Raw genomic sequence first — 15,015 nt, 5'->3', positions numbered from 1 at the left:
TCCACACCAACCCTCTGAAGAGTAACCCATCCGGACCTATTCCCCTATTACTCTACATTTCCCCCTGACTAATGCACCTAACCCACATATCCCTGAACACTGTGGGCAATTTAGCATGTCCACTTCGTCTAACCTGCACAGCTTTGGACTGTGGAAGGAAACCGGAGCACTCTGAGGAAACCCACGCAGACATGGGGAGAATGTACAAACTCCACACAGTCACCCAAGGCTGGAATTGAATGCGAGTCCCTGGCTCTGTGAGGCAGTAGTGCTGACCACTGAGCCCTTTTAAAAAAAATTAAAAATCTACCTCTGATCATTTAACCCACTATCTCCTTAGATTAGCTTACTTACAGTATGGAAACAGGCCCTTCGGCCCAACAAGTCCACACCGACCCGCCACCCACTCATACATTTACCCCTTCACCTAACACTACGGGCAATTTAGCATGGCCAATTCACCTGACCTGCACATCTTTGGACTGTGGGAGGACACCCATGCAGACACAGGGAGAATGTGCAAACTCCACACAGTCAGTCGCCTGAGGCAGGAATTGAACCCGGGTCTCTGGTGCTGTGAGGCAGCAGTGCTAACCACCGTGCCGCCCTTAATGTGGCTCACCGTCATATTTTGTTTCATGATGAAGTGCCTTGAGATAGTTTATTATGGTAAAGACACAATATTAATATAAGTTGTTATTGTTGAGTTGAGGATAGTCTTCACAATAGAAGATATAAGTTACATATCAAAATTAGAGGGTAAATGTGGGGCTGATAAGATTGAAGAAATTAGAGTAATTAATATCAGCAGAGACAAAATGCTGGAGCAGTTCAAAGGACTTCAAGAGGACATTGGATCATTATTTAGATGTGGAGTTCAAGGATATGGGGAAAAAGCAGGAGATTGGCACCAAATGATGATGCTCGTTTGAAGAACTGCAAACACAATGGGCTAAATGGCCACCTTCTGTGCTGCAACAATTCTGATCCTGTGTGACTTGAACCTGACAAATCTCTGTGACCTGTTAGCTTCATCCTACGAGTTCTAAAACGGAGGGAGTGGATGTGCTGGCTGTGGTTGCTTGAAATTTGGCAAATGTAACAATGTTTTAAGAAAAGGGAAAGAGAGAGAGAGAGAGAGAGAGAGAAAGAGAAAGAGAGAATGGAACAGACCAGTTAGCCTGCCATAGTGAGCTGGAAAGTGCTGGGATCTATTACTTAAGAATTCTTAAAAATTCATTTCAAAAAGCATAGTATGATTAGAACAAGTTAATACTTGTTTTTGGAAGAGAAGTCATATTTAACAAATATAGTAGTGTGTTTTGAGAATGTAACTGGCAGAGGAACCAATTGGTATCGTACATTTGAACTTCCAGAAGGCAGCCAATGAGGTGGCCAGGCAAAAAGGTCAGTCTACAAAATAAGGACTCATGGAATTAGTGGTGATGTATTAGCACAGATATAGAACTGGTCTCCATACAAGATTAGACAATAGACAATAGACAGTAGACAATAGGTGCAGGCCATTCTGGCCTTCGAGCCTGCACCACCATTCAATATATTCATGGCTGATCATCCTTAATCAGTATCCTGTTCCTGCTTTATCTCCATAACCCTTGATTCCACAATCCTTGAGAGCTCTATCCAACTCTTTCTTAAATGAATCCAGAGATTGGGCCTCCACTGCCCTCTGGGTCAGAGCATTCCACACAGCCACCACTCTCTGGGTGAAAAAATTTCTCCTCATCTCTGTCCTACATGGTCTACCCCATATTTTTAAGCTGTGTCCTCTGGTTCAGCACTCACCCATCAGCGGAAACATGTTTCCTGCCTCCAGAGTGTCCAATCCTTTAATAATCTTATATGTCTCAATCATATCGCCTCTCAGTCTTCTAAACTCAAGGGTATACAAGCCCAGTCGCTACAGTCTTTCAGTGTAAGGTAATCCTGCCATTCCAGGAATTGACTTCATGAACCTATGCTGCACGCCCTCAATAGCCAGAATGTCTTTCCTCAAATTTGGAGACCAGAACTGCACACAATACTCCAGGTGTGGTCTCACCAGGGCCCTGTACAGCTGCAGAAGAACCTTTTTGCTTCTATACTCAATCCCTCTTGTTATGAAAGCCAGCATGCTATTAGCCTTCTTCACTACCTGCTGCACCTGCATGCTTACCTTCATTGACTGGTGTACAAGAACACCCAGATCTCTCTGTACTGCCCCTTTCCCTAAATTGATTCCATTGAGGTAGTAATCTGCCTTCCTGTTCTTGCCACCAAAGTGGATAACCATACATTTATCCACATTAAACTGCATCTGCCATGCATCTGACCACTCACCTAACTTGTCCAGGTCACCCTGTAATCTCCTAACATCCTCATCACATTTCACCCTGCCACCCAGCCTAGTATCATCAACAAATTTGCTAATGTTATTACTAATACAAACTTCTATATCATTAACATATATTGTAAAAAGCTGCGGTCCCAGTACTGATCCCTGCGGTACCCCACTGGTCACTGCCTGCCATTCTGAAATGGAGTCGTTTATCACTACTCTTTGTTTCCTCTCAGCCAACCAATTTTCAATCCAAGTTAACACTTTGCCCCCAATACCATGCACCCTAATTTTGCTCACTAACCTCCTATGTGGGACTTTATCAAAAGCTTTCTGAAAGTCCAGGTACACTACATCTACTGGATCTCCCTCGTCCATCTTCAGAGTTACATCCTCAAAAAATTCCAGAAGATTAGTCAAGCATGATTTCCCCTTCATAAATCCATGCTGACTCTGACCTATCCTGTTACTACTATCCAGATGTGTCGTAATTTCATCCTTTATAATAGACTCCAGCATCTTTCCCACCACAGAGGTCAGACTAACTGGTCTATAGTTTTCTGTTTTCTCTCTCCCACCTTTCTTAAAAAGTGGCATAACATTAGCCACCCTCCAATCCGCAGGAACTGATCCCGAATCTATCGAACTCTGGAAAATAATCACCAACGCATCCACGATTTCTTGAGCCACCTCCTTCAGTACCCTGGGATGGAGACCATCAGGCCCCAGGGACTTATCAACCTTCAGACCTAACAGTCTCTCCAACACCAATTCCTGGCAAATATAAATTCCCTTAAGTTCAGGTCCTTCAGCCACTGTTACCTCAGGGAGATTGCTTGTGTCTTCCCCAGTGAACACAGATCTGAAGTACCAATTCAATTCTTATGCCATTTCTTTGTTCCCCGTAATATATTCCCCTGTTTCTGTCTTCAAGGGCCCAATTTTAGTCTTAACCATTTTTTTTTGCCTTTCACATACCTAAAAATACTTTTACTATCCTCCTTTATATTATTGGCCAGTTTACCTTCATACCAGAAAGAAGACATAAATGGAGCAATTCTAAATTGACAAGCTAAGACTAGTAAAGTGCTTCAAGGATTAATATTGGGGTTTCAGCTATTTGCAATCTATATTAATGATTTATACAAAGAGATAAACAATAACATATTAAAGTTTGTTGAAGATATAAATCTAAGTGAATTAAGATATGCAGAGGACACAAAGAGGCCGTGAAAGGATATATTCAGGTTAAGTGAGTAGCCAACAAGTGGGGGTTTGAATATAATGTACGGAAATGTGGAGTTAGTCACTTTGCTCAAAAATAGGAGAAGCAAAATATATTTTAACAGCTGTGAAATTTGTAAATATTGATGTTCAAACAGGCTAGCATGTGCTCAAACAAGGTAACATGCAGGTGCTACAAAAAGGTTAGGGTGTCAATCTGTAAGTGGATTGAAGTACAAAATAAAGATGCCATGCAACAATTGCACAGGGTTTTGGGATAATTTGTCCTGTAATGAGAAGATCTGCAAATTGGACCTGTGCTGTCTAGACTTAAGAACAGTAAGAGGCAATCTCATTGAAACATTAAGGATTCTAAAGGAGCTTGACAAGGTAGAAACTGAGAGGCTGTTTTCCTCAGGTGTGGAATCTAGAATATGGGAGGCATGGATAAGCAAGTTGATCATTTAGAACTGAGAAAAGGAGAAAATCTCTTTCTAAGAGAGTTGTGAATCTTGGAATTCTTTACTTCAGAGGGTTGTGTATGTTCTATTGTTGAATATATTTAAGGTCGGAATAGACAGATGTTTGGTCTCAAATAAATGACTTCTTTATGCTCCTGTTTCTTATGTTCTTCTATGATTGAGGGGTGATCTGATTACTGTTGGCCAAAACACCTTGGTCTAACTCAATAAATGGCTTTTAATGTTCACAGAGTCCCCAACTGCCAGTGAGTCTGAAAGCATGAGTGAAATTGAGAGTGAGAGTGGCTCAGAGAATGATGAAGAGAGTGATGAAGAGACCAAGTCGGACAAGGAGAGAAAGAAGAAAGCAGGAAAGGAGAAGAGCAAGAAACAAGATGAGAGCGAGGACAGGTTGGTGAAGTTGGGCACAAATGAGTGGGTACTTTCTGTGCTTTCTTCCATGAAACTGGACCTGTGTTTGTTCAACTAATTGAAGGAAATTTCCAATTGCAAGAAAATTACAATGCATCTTAGAGAAGAGTTGGGGAAGGAATAAGGCAATTAGGTAAGGAGAAGATTTTTTATATGTGGTTGGCATGAGGGGGCCATTTGTTACAATCGCCGTAGAGACAAATAACTTTTTAAAAAGAAATTTAAAATTCCACTGAATAGCTGACAGGATGTCACAATACTCTTATCCTGATACTTTTACTTAAGTTTTAAGACTTCTACTTAATAAAACAAAAGCACCATTTACTAAATACTATCTCTGGAGCCAACATACACTTTAAACAGCAAAACAGAATACTTCCCTTCTTCTTTTAGCATAACTAAGAGCATACTTCACAGATTTTCTTCTTTATTATTCATGCTCCTATTTCTTATGTTATTATACAATTGAGGGTTGATCTGATTACTGTTGGCCAAATGGTGTGATATGGTGTGACATTGCTAGCTGGACATTTATTACCTGTAGGCAGGTGCTGAGGAAGGAGATGTGGCTGGGTTGGCTGGGGCAGTCAGGTTTGTGGATTTTGGGCAGGAGGTAGAAACGGGCGGTGCGGGGTTGTGGGACTATGAGGGACTATGTGGGACTATGACTATTTATTACCTGTCCCTAGTTGCCCTCGAAAAGGTGACATGAGTTGCTGTAGGTAGAGCCACAATGCTGTTCGTGGGGAATTCCAGAATTTTGACCCAGTAGCAGTGAAGGAATGGTGATATATGTCAGGATGGTGAGTGGCTTGGAGGGTATCTTGAAGGTGTAGGCATTCCCTTGTACCTGCTGCCTGTGTACTTCTAGATAGAAATGATTGTGGGATTGGAAGGTGCTCTCTTAGGATCTTTGGTGAATTTCTGCAGTGCATCTTGTAAGTAGTACACACTGCTGCTGCTGAACGTCAGTGGTGAAGGGAGTGGTTGCTTGTGGATTTGGTTCAAGTTAAGCGGACTGCTTTGTCCTGGGTGGTGTCAAGCGTCTTGAGTGTTATTGGAGCTGTACCAATCCAGGCAAATTGGGGTATTCCATCACACTCCTGGCTTGTGCCTTGTACATGGTTGCCAGGTTTTGGAGAGTCAGGTGATGAGTTATTCCCTGCAAGATTTCTGGCCTTTGACCTGCTCTTGAAGCAATGTATTCATAAGGAGAGTCCTGTTGAGTTTCTGGGCAATGGTAATAGTGTTGATAGTGGGGGATTCAGTGATGGTAACACCATTGAATTTCAAGAGGTGGTGGTTAGATGATCTGTTATTGGAGATAGTCATTGTCTAGAAATTGTGTGGCGGGAATATTACTTGCCACTTGTCAGCCCAAGACTGGACATTGTCCAGATCTTGTTGCATTGGAACATTGTCTGCCTCAGTATCTGAGTCATTACGAATGGTGTTGAACATTGTGCAATCATTGGTGAATGTCCCCACTTCTGATTTTATGATGGAGGGAAGATCATTGATAAAGTAGCTGAAGCTGGTTAGAGCAAGGACAATATCCTCAGCACTTCCTGCAGAGATGTCATGGAGCTGAGATGATTGATTCTAACAATTGCAACCATTGTCCCATGTGACAGGTATGACTCCAGCTAGTGGAAAATTTGCCCCTTGATTCCTATTGATCCCAGTTTTGCTAGGGTTCCTTGATGCCACACTCAATCAAATGCTGCCTTGATGTCAAGGGCTATCTCACCTCTGTAATTCAGCTCTTTTGTCCATGTTTGAATCAAAGTTGTAACAAGGTCAGAAGCTGAGTGGGGGCACCCAAACAGGGTGTCACTGATTAGGTTATTGCTAAGAAGATGCTGCCAGATAGCACTGTTGACACCTTCCATCACTTTGCTGATGATCAAGAGTAGACTTTTGGGATGGTAATTGGCTGGGTTGGATTTGTGCTGCTCATTGTATACAGGCTTTACCTGGGCAATTTTCCATATTGATAGATATCAGTGTTGGAACAGTACTTGAACAGCTTGGTTAGGGGTGTGGAACATTCTGGTGCACAAATCTTCAGTACTCTTGCCAAAATGTTGTCAGGGTCCATAGTCTTTGTAGTAACTAGTGCCTCCTAACTGCTTCTTGATATCGCGACTGAAGACTGGTATCTGTACTACCAGGGACCCCTGGAGGATGCCAGGATGGATAATCCACTAGGCACTTCTGTCTGGAACTACTCAGCAAATCTGGCTGCATCTGTGGAGAGAAAAATGTGGAGATTTAACAATTTAGCCTCTTCCCAGTGAAAGTCCTCAACTTGAAACGTTAATTCTGTTTCTCTCTCCACAGATGTTCCCAGATCTGCTCAGTGTTTGAAATTCATGGTAAGCTGTCTTCTTGAACCATCATAGTCCATGTACTGTAGATACACCCATTATAGAGGGATTTCTAGGATTTTGACCAAGTGACACTGAAGGAACGATGATATAGTTCCAATTCAGGATGGTGAGTGGCTTGGAAGAGAGCTTGCAGATAATGGTATTCCTTTGTATTTGCTGTGCTCAACCTTCTAGATGATAGTGGTTGTGCATTGGGAAGGTGCTAAGGAACTTTGATAAATTGCTGCACCTTGTTGATGAAACAAGCTACTATTATTGAGTGTCGGTGGTGATGGGAGATGATGTTTGTGGATGTGTAGCCAATTTGCGTGGAATGCTCACTTACTGGAAGACTATTAGCCTCTTGTTTTCCTCAATATGTTTTTCAGTGGACAAAGTGAAGGTGAAGAGAAGACAGTGAAAAAACACAAAGAGGAGGAAGAATCAAGTTCTTCGTCTTCTTCCTCCTCTGAGGAAAGCTCCTCGGAGAGCAGCTCATCAGAATCAGAGTCAGAGGGGGACTCTGAATTGGATACCGGTAAAAAGAGCAGGAAGACGGTAAGCCAGTTATGAGTCTATTTTTGTCGAGATGCATTTGGAAAGTGCGAAATGTTGCTGGTTCATATACTGGACTAATCCCAGAGATGGAGTACTGAAAGTACACTATGGCACCTGTTATATGCAATAATAATAAAAATAATATACTGCAGATGCTAAAAATTTGAAGGAAGTACAGATATTGCTGGAAATGCTGAGAAGGTTTCAGGTTTATCAGAACTGAAAAATGCTGAAATATTCACAACCAAAAATGTTAATTTTGTTTCTTTCTCCATAGCTGCTGTCTGACCTGCTGCATTTCCCTAGCATTGTGTTTCTAATTCCAGAATTATTACCATTGAATTCAGTGTGGGCGGCACGGTGGCACAGTGGTTAGCACTGCTGCCTCACAGCACCAGATACCCGGGTTCAATTCCCGCCTCAGGCGACTGACTGTGTGGAGTTTGCACGTTCTCCCCGTGTCTGCGTGGGTTTCCTCCAGGTGCTCCGGTTTCCTCCCACAGTCCAAAGATGTGCAGGTCAGGTGAATTGGCCATCCTAAATTGTCCGTAGTGTAGGTAAGGGGTAGACGTAGGGGTATGGGTGGGTTGCGCTTCGGCGGGGCGGTGTGGACTTGTTGGGCCGAAGGGCCTGTTTCCACACTGTAAGTAATCTAATCTAATCTAATCTAATCTAAATTATAGGAGAGACGGTGGTGAAATGGTAATGTCACCAAACTAATCGAGATGCACAGACTGTGTGGACACTTGTTCAAATCCCACCATGCCAACTGGTGGAATTTAAATTCAATTAGTGAATTTCGAATTGAAAGTTAGACTCAGTAATGGGAATCATGATTGGGTGGGAAACCATTGATTGTGGTAAAAAGCCATCTGATTCACTGATGTCCTTTGGGGAAGGAAATTTGCCATTTTTATATCATCTGGCTTACATATGGCCTTCATATGACCCACTAGCAACTCTTTTCTGAAATGGCCTAGCAAACTGCTGAGCTCAAGGACAATAGGGCTGGCATTGCCAATAACACTCACATCCCGTGAAAGAATAGAAAAGAAACAAATCAGGAAATGACCCCAGTCTCTGGATTAAAGTAGATATCAACTTAGTTAATCAATATCCCTCCATGAAAGGGATCTGCTACTTTCTTCAGGTCCACATGACTGAGTTTTTGGTTGATCTTTTGGTTCTTCCAGCATTAGGCTAGGAAAAGCTATCTATGCTCAGAGTAGCACTACAGCAGAGATTTACCCCCTTATTATCTTCAACACAAATAGGGGTGGGCAAAATTGGCGAGATTGCTTGCTTCTGGAGAAGTTATTTTAAAAGTTCTCCTCACCTGACATATTTACCTGAACTGACGTTTTTTCCACAATGGTCCTTGTACCCTGCCATCTACCACTTCCGCAATCTAGATATTAAAGATATCAAGGGTATGGGGAAAGTGCCCAAGGGATTGATTGACCTGTCCTTATTCCTATGAGCATATAATTTCACTTTCCTGAAATTTCGAAAGTTCCTCCCTTCAGATTTTGTCATTGTTTCTGAAGTCTGTCTTTACATTGAAAGTAAGGCATTAAAGCAAATCATTCAGCCTAACTAATCCCTGTTGCTGTTTATGCTGCGCTTGAGGTACTCCTATATTTCCAGATGTAAATCTCCACACTGGTTTAGAGTTGAGGTTTGCACCTGAATTTGGCTCTCTTTGACTAGTTCTAAGTGCACTTGAGAGTTGAGATCCCTTTCAAACTAGTGGAATCAACAGCAACAACAAGTTGTACTTATGTAAAACCTTCAAGAATAAAGTGTACAGTCCCTTTCAATATGAGTGTTATCAGATAGAGATTGACAGCAATATTCCTGGATTTCCTCAGTGCAGTTGTGAAACAGTGACTGCAGCTTCAGTCATTGGGCTGAGGAGCCACTTGTTTTGGGCTCCTGCCTCTGATTCCCATCAAGACTTAAGTTTGGATTTTGTTTTGAATTCTTTCATGGGATGTGGGTTTTTTTGGCATGGCCAAAATTCTTGATCATCTGAACTCAATTGTCCCTGAACTGGTTGGCTTGTTAGGCCATTTCAGAGGCCAGGAAAGAGTCAGCTACATTGCTTTTGGTCCAGACTCGCAAACAGGCCACGCCATTTTAGGATGGCGGATTTTCTTCAGTTTAGTGGATTTTTACAATTTGTGATGAAAGCTGACATGACCACCACTGAGGTTAGTTTTGTATACTAGATATATTAGTTTGTGTCAAATTCAACTATCTGCCCAGGCGGGATTAGAAGTGATGTTTCCAGAGCGCTAGCCTCTGGATTATTAGTCTAATGATATTACACACAGTCTCCTCCTACCTACTTTCCGGCCACCACAACACATCTCTTCCTAATTGTGCTACTGGAGCTGGGCACCTGGATTGCCTCATAAATGGTTTATAAAGTGCCTGTCAACAGAGTCCACCTTGGGAAATTAGGATACAGATTGTGATCAATGTGCACAATCCAAATTCTGCACCACAGAGAAATATCAAGCCTAAATGCAGAGCTTTTAGGAAAAGCTACTGATTGATGCATGATTCAGGAATGTGGAAGTGATTGAACTTGGCAAACAGGAATATGAAATACAAATAAGTCAAAGCTGAAGTTTTTGTTAGCCTCTTTTGCAGATGACTTGCTCCATTCTTTTCTCAGCTTTCCACAGCAAAACCACCTCCAAGGCCGCTTGAGACAAAACAGAAGGAGATCTCTCTCCTTGATCTGGATGACTGTGAGTCTTTTTTTTATTTCAGTAGTTCTGAGAATAGTTAAAATAGACACTACCTTTACTCCAAAATGTGCCTGTTGATCTGATTCCTTTGAAATTCTAACTGCACTTTGGGTTTCCATTTTTTTTCAAGATCACTGTATTTAAATAGTTCTGCTTTCTACTGGATGTTTGCACACAAAGCTAACACCAAAATGTCTGATTCTTAACCCTTTCTGCCAGGTATTGTGGCTGAAATATTACAATGCCCTGCCTTTGCACCATTGCCATGGCTGCCATTTTCCAGAAATGTCTCTGTGTGAGGTGGGGATGGGGGTGAGTGTTGACTTGTTGGGCCAAATGGCATAGAACATAGAACATAGAACATAGAAAAATACAGCGCAGTACAGGCCCTTTGGCCCTCGATGTTGTGCCGATCCAAGCCCACCTAACCTACACTAGCCACTATCCTCCATATGCCTATCCAGTGCCCGTTTAAATGCCCATAAAGAGGGAGAGTCCATCACTGCTATTGGCAGGGCATTCCATGAACTCACAACTCACTGAGTAAAGAAAAATGTTTTTGGTCATGAAATTATGCAGAAGTCAAGTGTTTGGGCCCAAGGTTCTCAAACTCTTCCCATAGACTTTGACATAGTCATAGAGTCATACAGCACGGAAACAGATTCTTCAGTCCAATTCATCAGCACTGATCAGACATCCCAATGTGACCTAGTTGCATTTTGCAGGATTTGGCCCATATTCCTCTAAACTCTTTTTATTCATTACCCCATCCAGATTCCTTTTAAATGTCATAATTGTACTAGCCTCCAACACTTCCTCTGGCAGCTCATTCCAAAAACACACCACCTTTGCATTAAAAAAGTACCTTTCAGATCCTTTCTAAATCTTTTCCCTCTCACCTTAAACCTATGCCCTCTAGTTCTGGACTCCCCCACACTAGGAAAAAGATTTTGGCTACTGACCCTATCCATGCCCCTCATGATTTTATAAACCTCTATAAGGTCACCCCCTCAGTCTCCAATGCTTCAGGGAAAAAAGTGTCTGTCTATTCAGCGTCTCCCTATAAATCAAACCCTCCAACCCGGCAACATCCTTGTAAATCTTTTCAAGTTTCACGACATTCTTCTTGTAACAGGAAGACAAGAATTCTCTGCAGTGTTCTATAAGTGGCCTAACCAATGTCTTGTACAGCTGCAATACAACATCCCAACCCCAATACTTAATATTATGACCAATGAAGGCAAGCGTACCAAATGCTTCCTTCACCACCCTGTCTACCTGTGATTCCACTTTCAAGGATGGACCTGCACCCATAGGTGTCTTTGTTCGGCAAAACTCTCCAAGTCCATAGGATTAACTGTATAAGTCCTGGCCTGGTTTGCCTTATCAAAATTCAGCACCTCACATTTATCTAAATTAAACTCCATCTGCCACCCCTCGGCCCACTGACTCATTTGATCATGGTCTCATTGTACTCTGAGATAGTCTTTTTCACTGTCCACTACATCACCTGTTTTGGTGTCATCTCCAAACTTATTAATCATATCTCCTATATTCACATCCAAATCATTATACATGGTAAGGATTCTGTGGTGTGCTAAGGTGTATTGCCTGGTTCAGGTCAGGGTCTTACGATCATAGATACCTTGGTACCAACATAGAGGTTATTTAACGATCCATCAAATGGGACAAATGCTGATTGCTTAGGAAAAGGAATGTTTTTGAGGGCCTTAACACTTACCAGTTCCGAGAGGAAGAAGCTCAAATACCTCTTATTGGTACCACAGAACTAACTCTTTGTTTCACTGCAAATCAACATCTAAATTGACTTTCCATTTCCCATACACCCAGGGAGAAGGGATTTGGGATTGTTTTTAAATGATTCTCAGATTTTGGTCAAATCTGTCAAAGGTGCACTTCTTGTTTGCCCCTGATTGTTGCGAGACAGGGACATTCAGGTCACTACCAGCCTCCAGTTCAAATATTGTATCTAGTCTTGGCACCACCTTTCGGAAGGTCATGACAGCATTACAAAAAGGGTTCACAAAATTCGTTTAAGGGGTGAGGAATTTCCGTTCTGAAGACAGATTGAAGAAGTTACAATTTTTTTTGGAGAAGAGTGGGCTGAAAGATTATCATATTGAAATATTCAAAATCATAGGGGTCTGGACAGAGTAGTTAGGGTGAAAATATTCCTAACCATGAAAGGATCAAAAATGAGAGAATACGAATTTACTTGGCAAAACAAGAAGATAGTGATATTTTTAAAAGTTTTTTTCACCTCGTGAGTTATTAGAGTCTGGAACACATTGCCTGATTCATGCAGGTAGGTTCATTTGAGATCTTCAAAAAGTTACTTGACTGTTATTTGACTGTTGTTTGAAAGGATTGGTATGTGGGGCTCCTGGGAGAAGTTAGGAGAATGGCACCAAATGAAATGTTCATTTGCAGAAATGATGGCTGAATGGTCTCTTTACATGCTGCAATAATTCTGTGATTCAATCATTTCAATGTTCAGAAATCATCTTAAGTTGTCAACAGATGTTCAATGAGAGTTGTTTCTGCTATATATTAATGTTCTTTGGAATTGGTTCTTCTCTTTCACCCTCTACCTCCTTTTTTTTCTCAGTCAGCTCACCCACAACCTTCCAGAGCAGTCCCTCCCCCAACACATTGCCCAAGAGTCTCAATCTGGATCTACAGGGGTTAACATTAACTGACACAACCCTACTATCTGAGGTGAGTATTGTCATGACTGATATTCAATTGATACTTATATTAAAATACTAAGAATTTAATTTCAAATGTCCACACGCAGGATCCAATCAATTCTTTGCATAAATTAGTTTTAAATGCATTTTGATTCTTAAGCCAGTCTGCCCGTTTCCAGCTGAATGTGGACAGTTTTCAGAAAGCTGAGAGGAGAGTTCTTTGGATACACCTGCTGGTTGCCACTGCCTGTACTGTTTCCACTGGAGGTAACAACAGATGTTGATGGGGTCTGCCCAGATAAGAGAGATTTCCAATAAAACCATGGCACTGAGATTTTGTTTCCATATTCTTTCATGGGATATGGGTACCACTGGCAAGACACTGGTTTTCCATTCCTAATTGCTCTTGAACTAAGTGGCAGAAAGTTAAGAATCAGTCACACTATTGTGGGTCTGAAGTCACATGTAGGCCAGACCAGGTAAAGATCATAGATTTCCTTAAAATCCAGAAAATATTGGAGCAGATGTAGGCTATTTGACCAATCACAGCTGTGCAGCCATTCAATGAAATTGTGGTGAATCTGATAATCATCAGCTCCAGTTTCCTGCCGTTTCCTAATAACCTTAGATTCCCTACTTGATAATAAGTCTGTCCATGTCAACCTTGAAATAACATAACAACACAACCTTTTCAGTTACTCTCTGGAATGTTTCCAATGCTAAGTAAACCTTTCCTGAAATAAAGAATCCAAAACTGTTTACAGTATCCTAGGTGTGTCTAACTAGTGTCTTGTATAGTTTTAGCAAGACCTGCTTGCTTTCATATTACTTTCCTTTTGGGATATAGGTCAACATTTCAGTTTTTTGAAAAAAATCTTTTCAGTATGAGGACTACGCTGGCTTGGCCAGCATTTAATGTCCATCCCTAAGAGGGCAGTTAAGTGTCAACCACAACCACATTGCTGTGTTTCCAGAGTCACGTATAGGCCAGACCAGGTAAGGATGGCAGTTTTCTTCCCTGAAGGGCATTAGTGAACCAGATTTTTTTTTCCTGACAATTGGCAATGGATTAATGGTCATCATTAGGCTCTTAATTCCAGATTTTTACAGAATTCAAATTCCACCATCTGCCATGAGTGGGATTCAAACACATTATCTGGGTCTCTGGATTAACAGTCCAGCGATAATACCACTAGCCCATCACTAGTTGCCTACCCTATTACCTGCCGAACTTGTCTGTTAGTTTTTTGTGATTCATGCACAAGGACCCCAATTGCGGTAGCTTTCCACAGTCTTACTCCATTTAAATAATATTAATCCCCTCTATTCTTCCTGTCAAAGTACATAATCCAATATTTCCTATGTTATATCTCATCTTCCAAGATTTCATTCATTCACTTAATCTGTCCATATCCCTCTGTAAACTCATAATGTCAGCCTCAGCACTTATCCTCACATCTATTTTGTGACATCCACAGACTTGGCTAAAGTACATTCAATTCCAACATCAAAAGCATTCATATATTGTAAGTAATTGTGGCTCAGCAATGATCCATGCAGCACTCCACTAGTTACAGGTTGCCATTCTGAAAATGCCCCCCTTATTCCAGCTCTCTGTCTAATATTTGTTAGCAAATCCTCTATTCAGGCTAATATACTACCCCTAACACCATGGGCTCTTTTATCTGTGGTGACTTATCAAATGTCTTTCATAAATCTAAATATATTGTGCTTTCCAGTTCCTCTTTATACATCCTGCTGTTGCCTCCTCAAATATTTATAATAAATTTGTCAGACATGATTTCCCCTTCATGAAGTCATGATGAGTCTTTTTAGATATGTTATGCTCTGCTAAATGCCTTGCTGCTACACCCTTTATAATACATTTTTTATAATACATTCCAGCATTTTTCCCAAAGCAGATGATAAGATAACTGGCCTATAGTTACCAGTTTTTATCTCTCTCTGTTTTTGAATATCGGTGTTACATTGGCAGTTTTTCTAAGGATTGTTGGAAGATTACTATCACTGTAGCTACTTCATCTAAAATCCTCGGCCTCAACCTAGCAGGTCCAATGACTTATGTCTTTTTACCTAATTTGTTTCCTATTACTTTTACCTCTAGTGACAATTATTGTATTTTGGTCCCCCACCATCATT

General features: G+C 41.3%; 1 protein-coding gene across 7 annotated transcripts in view; it reads left to right on the top strand.

Annotated features, from left to right (window-relative positions):
- ap3b2 (adaptor related protein complex 3 subunit beta 2) overlaps nt 1-15,015 on the top strand; it is a 232,821-nt gene that overhangs the window by 175,729 nt on the left and 42,077 nt on the right. For all 7 annotated transcript variants that reach the window (XM_072553206.1, XM_072553202.1, XM_072553204.1 and 4 more), the window contains 4 exons: nt 4,275-4,434; nt 7,217-7,385; nt 10,069-10,144; nt 12,774-12,883. In XM_072553206.1, coding sequence (XP_072409307.1) covers nt 4,275-4,434; nt 7,217-7,385; nt 10,069-10,144; nt 12,774-12,883 — 515 coding nt within the window. The remainder of the gene's footprint in view (nt 1-4,274; nt 4,435-7,216; nt 7,386-10,068; nt 10,145-12,773; nt 12,884-15,015) is intronic.

This window comes from Chiloscyllium punctatum, chromosome 33, assembly GCF_047496795.1.
Source record: "Chiloscyllium punctatum isolate Juve2018m chromosome 33, sChiPun1.3, whole genome shotgun sequence".
NCBI lineage: Eukaryota > Metazoa > Chordata > Chondrichthyes > Orectolobiformes > Hemiscylliidae > Chiloscyllium > Chiloscyllium punctatum.
Note: the sequence above shows the minus strand (reverse complement) of the source record. Positions and strands in the feature narration are given on the sequence as shown.